This window comes from Caretta caretta, chromosome 24 (assembly GCF_965140235.1).
Source record: "Caretta caretta isolate rCarCar2 chromosome 24, rCarCar1.hap1, whole genome shotgun sequence".
Lineage (NCBI taxonomy): Eukaryota > Metazoa > Chordata > Testudines > Cheloniidae > Caretta > Caretta caretta.
This window is the reverse complement of record NC_134229.1, coordinates 18,987,202-18,997,817: the sequence shown is the minus strand read 5'-3', so window position 1 is coordinate 18,997,817 and position 10,616 is coordinate 18,987,202. Positions and strand designations below refer to the sequence as shown.

Genomic DNA, 10,616 nt, shown 5'->3' with positions numbered 1-10,616 from the left:
CCAGTTCATGCTTCCTCTCTTTCTCCTTCTCCTCCTCCACATGCTGCCTCTCTTTTTCCTTCTCCTCCTCCACATGCTTCCTTGCCTCCATTTCCCTCCTGTGGGCAACCTCCTGTACCTCCTTCTCCAGCCGCATGAGTTCTATCTGTCTTTCATGTTCCTTTTGTTTTTCCCTCAGCCTGAAATCTGGCTAAATCCAGCATTTCTTGAGCCATGGATTCTGTCATCCTAACCTCTCTGATTTTAACTAACTTTACACCCGAGGTTTGGAAATAAACAAACAAAACTTGGCTGTAAAATTTTTCTGTGCTGGAATAGGATACCTATTCTCTGATAGTGATTGTCAGCCTACAGAAAAAGACAATTCCCTTTGTCTCTGCTCTGTCCCCAAATCAAAGCAAAAAACCTCCAACTACTTGGAAACCTGCTTATCAGCAGCCCCAAAGGAAAAAAAATTTCATGTTCAAATCTGTGCTCCTTGTAAAAAGAAATAAAAATCCTAACCCCCCCCTCCCGCCACCATGTCAAGGTTGCTTCCCCACTCTGAACTCTAGGGTACAGATGTGGGGACCTGCATGAAAACCTCCTAAGCTTACTTTCACCAGCTTACGTGAAAACTTCCCCAAGGTACAAATTAATTTTGTCCTTTGCCCCTAGATTTCTACTGCCACCACCAAACTTTAACTGGGTTTACTGGGAAACGTAGTTTGGACATGCCTTTCCCCCCAAATCCTCCCAACCCTTGCACCCCACTTCCTGGGGAAGGTTTGGTAAAAATCCTCACCAATTTGCATAGGTGACCACAGACCCAAACCCTTGGATCTTAGAACGAAGAAAAAGCATTGAGTTTCCTTACAAGACGACTTTTAATAGAAGTAGAAAAGAATCACCTCTGTAAAATCAGGATGGCAAATACCTTACAGGGGAATTAGATTCAAAACAGAGAGAATCCCTCTAGGCAAAATCTTAAGTTACAAAAAGACACACAGACAGGAATATCCATTCTATTCAGTACAGCTATTTTCTCAGCCATTTAAAGAAATCATAACCTAACACATACCTAGCTAGATTACTAACTAAGTTCTAAGAGTCCATTCCTGTTCTGTCCCCGGCAAAAGCATCACACAGACAGACACAGACCCTTTGTTTTTCTCCCTCCTCCCAGCTTTTGAAAGTATCTTATCTCCTCATTGGTCATTTTGGTCAGGTGCCAGCGAGGTTACCTTTAGCTTCTTAACCCTTTACAGGTGAGAGGATTTTTCCTCTGGAGAGGAGGGATTATAAAGGAGTTTACCCTTCCCTTTCTATTTATGACAACAGGTGAAAGTGTTTTGCCACGGGGCATGGGGGATTTTATAGCTCTGGGGACAGAAAGGTGGTTCCCCTTCCATTTATATTTATGACAGGTCCTTTCTTATGTTATTCTAAAAATACATAAGTGTCACGGCCAGATTGTGACTGACAAATAACTTCCTTTCTCAGTTCCACCGTGTAATTATAAGATAACTCCACTGGGATATAAATATTGTTCGTACAGTTCAGTGGATAGTACATAGAGCTGCACAAACAAGCCATTGTGTCAGGAAATTTTAGCTCGTATTGACTTCACTAGTGCTTTATATCTGGCCTGTTGTAAAATGAGGCAAACATCAAGATAAGCTGATGTACCCCCTGAAGACCTGTGTGTACCCCTGGAGTACACGGACCCCTGGCTGAGAACCACAGATCTCCACTAACGCACAAGGGAATTGGCCTCAAGACACATTGCATCACCTGATCAGCCAATGTGACATGCAGGGTTGTGAAATCTCCCATCTCCGGGTCCACCAGGATGTCATGGGGCAGCCCCAGCCGATCCCCCAGGGGGCAGGTGAAGGGTTTATGTAGCGTTCATGCACCTGGAAACAGTCAGGGCACACCCTGACTGTTGTGTAGGAGCAATGCACACATTGCTCTATTCTATCCAAGGACATGGACCATGAAAACATGGACCATCTGGGAAGTCAAAATAAGGACATCAGCTGTGGGAAGCTTCCTCGGCCGAAGCTCAAGGCCTGAGAATGAAGATTGTAGTAGATAGAGGCTAGTAAATAGGAATATTAATCAAAGTCATATTATTTCCTTTGTTGATGCCTTTTGCGGTTGGTTGGGGTATGTGATGCGCAGGGGGGAGAGGTGGAAAAGCTGACAGGGGTGATCCCATCAGCAGACCAGCCTGCTTGCTTGCCTAAAGCCGTGTCCTGTCTTGTATTGAACCGCCACAGGCAGGTATTTGCCAACCTGCCTGAGAAAACCACAGCCAGATGCTTCCTCGCTGTTCTGCTCACTGCAGCTAACATCCAGGCACCATGTGGGTGGCTCTGCCCCTCTGCCTGCTGTCCGCTCTCCTGGCCACAGGTGAGTCCCGTCCGTCCCCGGGCACAGGGAGCCGGGTGGTGGGGTCGGGAATTCACTTGGGGAACATGCTGCTGTCGATGGTGGATTCTGGGGTCAGGATGGAATTTGTGGGTAAAACCAGCGAGAGGAAAACCCGGAGTCACGTTCCCCCGGCTGACTCGGGGAGAGCAGGGATTGGAGTCTGGGACTCCCACAGCCCACGCTAGGGCCTGGCCAGCGGGTCTGAGTCCGTCTGTCCTTCCTTCTTCTTGTTCCTCCTCCAGCTCTTGCCCGAGCTTGGGGTCATCCCGATGAGGAGCAGCACCCCCGTCCACATGTCGTCCTGCCTAGAAATGTTCCCCTGCCTGTCAGCGCTGAGATTCCTGCCAGGACTCCTGGCTTCATTCCCCGGGTTTGAAAGGGGAATGGGGGTGCAACGGGTGGGGGCTGGGAGCCAGGAGTTCTGGGCTCATTCCCCCGCTGTAGAAGCGGGCTGGGGTGTAGTGAGTTTGAGCGGAGATGGCTGCAAATCAGGACTCCCGGGTTCTGTCCGTGGCTCTGAAAGAGGAGTGGGATCTCGTGGGTTAGAGTGGGCTGGGAGTCAGGAGTGAGGACTTCTCAGCTGTCTTCTTGGTTCTAACCCTGAATTGAACACATCTTTTTTCTACCTCAGTTTCTATATTTCTTTGATAGGGATAATATAACTTTGCAACCATCTAGGGACATAGAAGGGCAGGGGAAGGTGTTCTAAGGTTTAATTGATGTTTCCACATGAAAGCTCTAAAAAAACCAAAGTGGGAAAATCTTCCTTTCTTTCTTTCTTTTTTTCTTTCTTAAAACTACCTTACGCTCACGTCATGAATTTAAAGTCCCCCACGCTCTGGAGAGGAAAGAGTTGATGCTCCTGGGATCGCTGGCTGGAGGTGCACAGCCATCTATCCAAAGGTTTAACAAGCATTAATCGTATTCTGAAGAAGAGAATTGGCAGGATCAGTGATGAAAAGTGGGCTGAAGTCGAGTGTGGCTGAGCTGACGTAACTCTGAGAGGCAGAGGCCTGGAGCAGAGAGTTACGGCGGGGTGTGTGTGTGTGTGTGAAAGGTTCACTGCAAAGCCAGGCAGAAAATCCTCTTCAGAGCAGCCGAAGTCTTGTTTTTCTGTCTACACAGACGTGTGGGATTTGTTCACAGGCACAAGCTGCACCCCAGACAGCCACGTCAGCAGCTGAAAATGTATTCTAGCCACAGACACTCAGGCAGCAAACTGACTTGTCTGCGGTTTTGAGTAAGATACAAATGACCAGCTAGCAAGATGCCTTTCCCCATCCGGAGAGTTAAATGGAACTGGGCAGAACTGCTGCAAAAGCAGGTGGAATTTCTCCAAGATCTGCCTGCCCACACGTTCAGTGAGGAGGCATTGGTGGTAACAACTCCCACAGTTGGTTGGTGGTGGTATTTCGCCCACGGTCACTGCCTGGGGAGGGTTGGGGAGCCGCGGTTTGTACTGAGAAGGGATTTTTCCAACCTCCAGGGAGCGCTCTGCAGTGCGAGGTGTGTGCGTCCAGAGAGCAATCGTGCTCCGGCCCCCTGCAGCCCTGTGCCCCCTCGGAAGGGACCTGCGTCACCGTCGTGGCAGAGATGAGGCTGGGTGAGTGAAAGAAGATTTCTACTAAGTGTAGACACCATTGTCCTCCTGAAGCCAGGGGTTGAACCCAGGAGTCCTGGCTCCCAGCCCCTCCCCCTACTCTAACCAATAGTCTCTGCTCCTCTCCAGGAGCAGGGACTGCTCAGTCTGGAAAGGTAATGTCATAGACGGGGGATGGGATGAGATGGGGATTTGCATTGGGTGGCTGTGGGGCCTGGATCAGACAGAAGAGAGGATTTTATCAGGGGTGGGGAGATGAGATTAGTTGGGGGTGGGGTGGATGGAACAAAAGGGGAGGATGGAGCACCTGGGGGTCCATTGAGGAGCTCAGAGGTGATCATAGAATCATAGAATATCAGGGTTGGAAGGGACCCCAGAAGGTCATCTAGTCCAACCCCCTGCTCGAAGCAGGACCAATTCCCAGTTAAATCATCCCAGCCAGGGCTTTGTCAAGCCTGACCTTAAAAACCTCTAAGGAAGGAGATTCTACCACCTCCCTAGGTAACGCATTCCAGTGTTTCACCACCCTCTTAGTGAAAAAGTTTTTCCTAATATCCAATCTAAACCTCCCCCACTGCAACTTGAGACCATTACTCCTCGTTCTGTCATCTGCTACCATTGAGAACAGTCTAGAGCCATCCTCTTTGGAACCCCCTTTCAGGTAGTTGAAAGCAGCTATCAAATCCCCCCTCATTCTTCTCTTCTGCAGGCTAAACAATCCCAGCTCCCTCAGCCTCTCCTCATAAGTCATGTGTTCCAGACCCCTAATCATTTTTGTTGCCCTTCGCTGGACTCTCTCCAATTTATCCACATCCTTCTTGTAGTGTGGGGCCCAAAACTGGACACAGTACTCCAGATGAGGCCTCACCAATGTCGAATAGAGGGGAACGATCACGTCCCTCGATCTGCTCGCTATGCCCCTACTTATACATCCCAAAATGCCATTGGCCTTCTTGGCAACAAGGGCACACTGCTGACTCATATCCAGCTTCTCATCCACTGTCACCCCTAGGTCCTTTTCCGCAGAACTGCTGCCGAGCCATTCGGTCCCTAGTCTGTAGCGGTGCATTGGGTTCTTCCGTCCTAAGTGCAGGACCCTGCACTTATCCTTGTTGAACCTCATCAGATTTCTTTTGGCCCAATCCTCCAATTTGTCTAGGTCCTTCTGTATTGATTGTTCAGGATTGATTCTTTGAGGACCTGCTCCATGATTTTTCCAGGGACTGAGGTGAGGCTGACTGGCCTGTAGTTCCCAGGATCCTCCTTCTTCCCTTTTTTTAGAGATTGGCACTACATTAGCCTTTTTCCAATCATCCGGGACTTCCCCCGTTCGCCACGAGTTTTCAAAGATAATGGCCAATGGCTCTGCAATCACAGCCGCCAATTCCTTCAGCACTCTCGGATGCAACTCGTCCGGCCCCATGGACTTGCAGAAAGCCAGCTTTTGTAAATAGTCCCTAACCACCTCTTTCTCCACCGAGGGCTGGCCATCTACTCCCCATGTTGTGATGCCCAGCGCAGCAGTCTGGGAGCTGACCTTGTTCGTGAAGACAGAGGCAAAAAAAGCATTGAGTACATTAGCTTTTTCCACATCCTCTGTCACTAGGTTGCCTCCCTCATTCAGTAAGGGGCCCACACATTCCTTGAACCTCCTGATGAGGTTCAACTAGCAGATCTTAAACATAAAAAAGAAGCTTACAAGAAGTGGAAGGTTGGACATATGACCAGGGAAGAGTATAAAAATATTGCTCGGGCATGTAGGAATGTTATCAGGAGGGCCAAATCGCACCTGGAGCTGCAGCTAGCCAGAGATGTCAAGAGTAACAAGAAGGGTTTCTTCAGGTATGTTGGCAACAAGAAGAAAGCCAAGGAATGTGTGGGCCCCTTGCTGAATGAGGGAGGCAACCTAGTGACAGAGGATGTGGAAAAAGCTAATGTACTCAATGCTTTTTTTGCCTCTGTCTTCACGAACAAGGTCAGCTCCCAGACTGCTGCGCTGGGCATCACAAAATGGGGAAGAGATGGCCAGCCCTCTGTGGAGATAGAGGTGGTTAGGGACTATTTAGAAAAGCTGGACGTGCACAAGTCCATGGGGCCGGACGAGTTGCATCCGAGAGTGCTGAAGGAATTGGCGGCTGTGATTGCAGAGCCATTGGCCATTATCTTTGAAAACTCGTGGAGAACCGGGGAAGACCCGGATGACTGGAAAAAGGCTAATGTAGTGCCAATCTTTAAAAAAGGGAAGAAGGAGGATCCTGGGAACTACAGGCCAGTCAGCCTCACTTCAGTCCCTGGAAAAATCATGGAGCAGGTCCTCAAAGAATCAATCCTGAAGCACTTGCATGAGAGGAAAGTGATCAGGAACAGCCAGCATGGATTCACCAAGGGAAGGTCATGCCTGACTAATCTAATCGCCTTTTATGATGAGATTACTGGTTCTGTGGATGAAGGGAAAGCAGTGGATGTATTGTTTCTTGACTTTAGCAAAGCTTTTGACATGGTCTCCCACAGTATTCTTGTCAGCAAGTTAAAGAAGTAAGGGCTGGATGAATGCACTACAAGGTGGGTAGAAAGCTGGCTAGATTGTCGGGCTCAAAGGGTAGTGATCAATGGCTCCATATCTAGTTGGCAGCCGGTATCAAGTGGAGTGCCCCAAGGGTCGGTCCTGGGGCCAGTTTTGTTCAATATCTTCATAAATGTTCTGGAGGATGGTGTGGATTGCACTCTCAGCAAATTTGCGGATGATACTAAACTGGGAGGAGTGGTAGATAAGCTGGAGGGGAGGGATAGGATACAGAAAGACCTAGACAAATTGGAGGATTGGGCCAAAAGAAATCTGATGAGGTTCAATAAGGATAAGTGCAGGGTCTAGACTGTTCCATCCAAAAGACATCCAAAGAGGATGGCTCTAGACTGTTCTCAATGGTAGCAGATGACAGAACGAGGAGTAATGGTCTCAAGTTTCAGTGGGGGAGGTTTAGATTGGATATTAGGAAAAACTTTTTCACTAAGAGGGTGGTGAAACACTGGAATGCGTTACCTAGGGAGGTGGTAGAATCTCCTTCCTTAGAGGTTTTTAAGGTCAGGCTTGACAAAGCCCTGGCTGGGATGATTTCACTGGGAATTGGTCCTGCTTTGAGCAGGGGGTTGGACTAGATGACCTTCTGGGGTCCCTTCCAACCCTGATATTCTATGATTCTATGATCAGCGGCACTGCTATGGGTACCCGCATGGCCCCACAGTATTCCAACATTTTTATGGCTGATTTAGAACAACGCTTCCTCAGCTCTCGTCCCCTAAAGCCCCTACTCTACTTGCGCTATATTGATGACATCTTCATCATCTGGACCCATGGAAAAGAAGCCCTTGAGGAATTCCACCATGATTTCAACAATTTCCATCCCACCATCAACCTCAGCCTGGTCCAGTCCACAGAAGAGATCCACTTCCTGGACACTACAGTGCTCATAAACAATGGTCACATAAATACCACCCTATACCGGAAACCTACTGACCGCTATTCCTACCTGCATGCCTCCAGCTTTCACCCTGACCACACCACACGATCCATCGTCTACAGCCAAGCTCTGCGATACAACCGCATTTGCTCCAACCCCTCAGACAGAGACAAACACCTACAAGATCTCTGTCAAGCTTTCTTACAACTACAGTACCCATCTGCGGAAGTGAAGAAACAGATTGATAGAGCCAGAAGAGTTCCCAGAAGTTACCTAGTACAGGACAGGCCTAACAAAGAAAATAACAGAACGCCACTAGCCGTCACCTTCAGCCCCCAACTAAAACCCCTCCAACGCATTATTAAGGATCTACAACCTATCCTAAAGGATGACCCAACACTCTCACAAATCTTGGGAGACAGGCCAGTCCTTGCCTACAGACAGCCCCGCAACCTGAAGCAAATACTCACCAACAACCACATACCACACAACAGAACCACTAACCCAGGAACTTATCCTTGCAACAAAGCCCGTTGCCAACTCTGCCCACATATCTATTCAGGGGACACCATCACAGGGCCTAATAACATCAGCCACACTATCAGAGGCTCGTTCAGCTGCACATCCACCAATGTGATATATGCCATCATGTGCCAGCAATGCCCCTCTGCCATTTACATTGGTCAAACTGGACAGTCTCTACGCAAAAGAATAAATGGACACAAATCAGATGTCAAGAATTATAACATTCAAAAACCAGTCGGAGAACACTTCAATCTCTCTGGTCACGCAATCACAGACATGAAGGTCGCTATCTTACAACAAAAAAACTTCAAATCCAGACTCCAGCGAGAAACTGCTGAATTGGAATTCATTTGCAAATTGGATACTATTAATTTAGGCTTAAATAGAGACTGGGAGTGGCTAAGTCATTATGCAAGGTAGCCTATTTCCCCTTGTTTTTTCCTCCCCCCACCAGATGTTCTGGTTTAACTTGGATTTAAGCTTGGAGAGTGGTCAGTTTGGATGAGCTATTACCAGCAGGAGAGTGAGTTTGTGTGTGTATGGGGGTGGGGGGGTGAGAAAACCTGGATTCGTGCTGGAAATGGCCCACCTTGATTATCATGCACATTGTAGGAACAGTGGTCACTTTGGATGAGCTATTACCAGCAGGATAGTGAGCTTGTGTGTGTGGTTTTTGGAAGGGGGTGAGAGAACCTGGATTTGTGCAGGAAATGGCCCAACTTGATGATCACTTTAGATAAGCTATTACCAGCAGGACAGTGGGGTGGGAGGAGGTATTTTTTCATATTCTCTTTGTATAAATAAAGTCTGCTGCAGTTTCCATGGCATGCATCCGCTGAAGTGAGCTGTAGCTCACGAAAGCTCATGCTCAAATAAATTGGTTAGTCTCTAAGGTGCCACAAGTCCTCCTTTTCTTTTTGCGAATACAGACTAACACGGCTGTTCCTCTGAAACCTACTCAAGATATTAAAGTCCAAAGGAGACTGTGAAGAGGTACTAAAGGGTCTCTCAGAACTCGGTGACTGGGCAACAAAATGGCAGAGGAAATTCAGTGTTGATAAATGCAAAGTAATGCACATGGGCAAACGTAATCCCAAGTAGACATACACAATAATGGGTCAAATTTACCACTCAAGAAAGATCTTGGAGTCACTGTGGAGAGTTCTCTGAAATCATCCACTCCATGTGCAGCGGCCGTCAAAAAAGCAAACAGAATGCTGGGAATCATTCATAAAGGGACAGAGAATAGGACAGAGATCTAACCCCAAAGATCGTGTTGCCTCAATATAAATCCATGGGACGCCCACAGCTTGAACACTGCGGACGGATGTGGTTGCCCTGTCTCAAAAAAGATGTATTGGAATTGGAAAGGCTTCAGAAAATGCCAACCAAAATGATGAGGGGGATGGAATGGCTGCCATCTGAGGAGAGATTAATAAGAGTGGGACTCTTCCGCTTGGAAATGAAACGGCTAAGGGGGGGTATGATCGAGGTCTAAAGAAGGTTGAAGCGTCTGGAGGAAGTAAAGAAGGAAGTGTTATTTACTCCTCCTAACATAAGAACGAGGGGTCACCACAGGCAGCAGGTATAAAACAAACCAAAGGAAGTACTGCTTCACACAATGCACAAGAAACCTGTGGAACTCATTGCCGGGGGAAGTTGTGAAGGCGCAGACTATAACAGAGTTCAAACAGGAACTAGAGAAGTTCCTGGAGGACAGGCCCATCTGTGGCTATTAGCCAGGATGGGCAGGGAAGGTGGCCCTAGCCTCTGTTTGCCAGGAGCTGGGAATGGGCGACAGGGTATGGATCACTGGATGATTCCCTGTTCTGTTCATTCCCTCTGGGGCACCTGGCATTGGCCAGAGGATACTGGGCTAGATGGACCTTTGGTCTGACCCAGGAGGGCCATTCCTCTTATGTTCTCATGTTGTTCCAGGCCCCTGCTCTGAGCACTAGACCCCAGTCTGCCTGCAGAGCCGGGTGCAGTCCTGCTGGGAGGGGAGTATGTGAGAGACCTCATGAGGGTCACGGGGGGGGAATTGGGAACCCCCGATCACGTCTCTCCCCCTGTCCAGGTAACATCAAACTGAGGAAGACTGCGGCTGGATGTGGCTCCCCTGGCGCCTGCGTGAAGAGAGCGTTGGTGAAGAAATACACCCAGGGCGTGCCGGAGATCCTGAGCCAGGCCAAGTGCTACCCAGCTCCCAGGGCCGGTGGAGGCATCGGGGAGCCCTGAGCCCCAGCCTGGCATCCTCCCCTTCTGCTGCGTGCTGGGCTGCAGTGCGCCTCCCTTCAGTAGCCACGGGCTGCTGCTTCTCTTTGGGGGAGATTGCGGGTTAATTTTGTGCATTGGCTGAATAAAGCAAGTTGTGAGGAAAGTACCCCCCTAGCTCCTTGTCCCCTGACCATCCCGTACCGGCTCCCCCACCCCTATCTGTGCACAAGTGATGCTGGCAGGAAGAGAACCCGGGAGTCCTGACTCCCAGTACCACACCCTGTAACCCACCAGAGCCCACTCCCTTCTGAAAGCCAGGGATAGAGCCCAGGAGTCCTGGCTCCCAAGCCCCCTGCTCTAACCACTGGACCCCTCTCCCCTTGCAGGGCCAGGGAATG

General features: G+C 49.0%; 1 protein-coding gene across 1 annotated transcript in view; it reads left to right on the top strand.

The window, feature by feature from the left end:
* The first annotated feature begins 2,348 nt into the window (after positions 1–2,348).
* LOC125629738 (phospholipase A2 inhibitor and Ly6/PLAUR domain-containing protein-like) overlaps positions 2,349–10,616 on the top strand; it is a 51,794-nt gene continuing 43,526 nt past the window's right edge. The window contains exons 1-2 of the mRNA XM_075122816.1: positions 2,349–2,397; positions 3,905–4,021. Coding sequence (XP_074978917.1) covers positions 2,349–2,397; positions 3,905–4,021 — 166 coding nt within the window. The remainder of the gene's footprint in view (positions 2,398–3,904; positions 4,022–10,616) is intronic.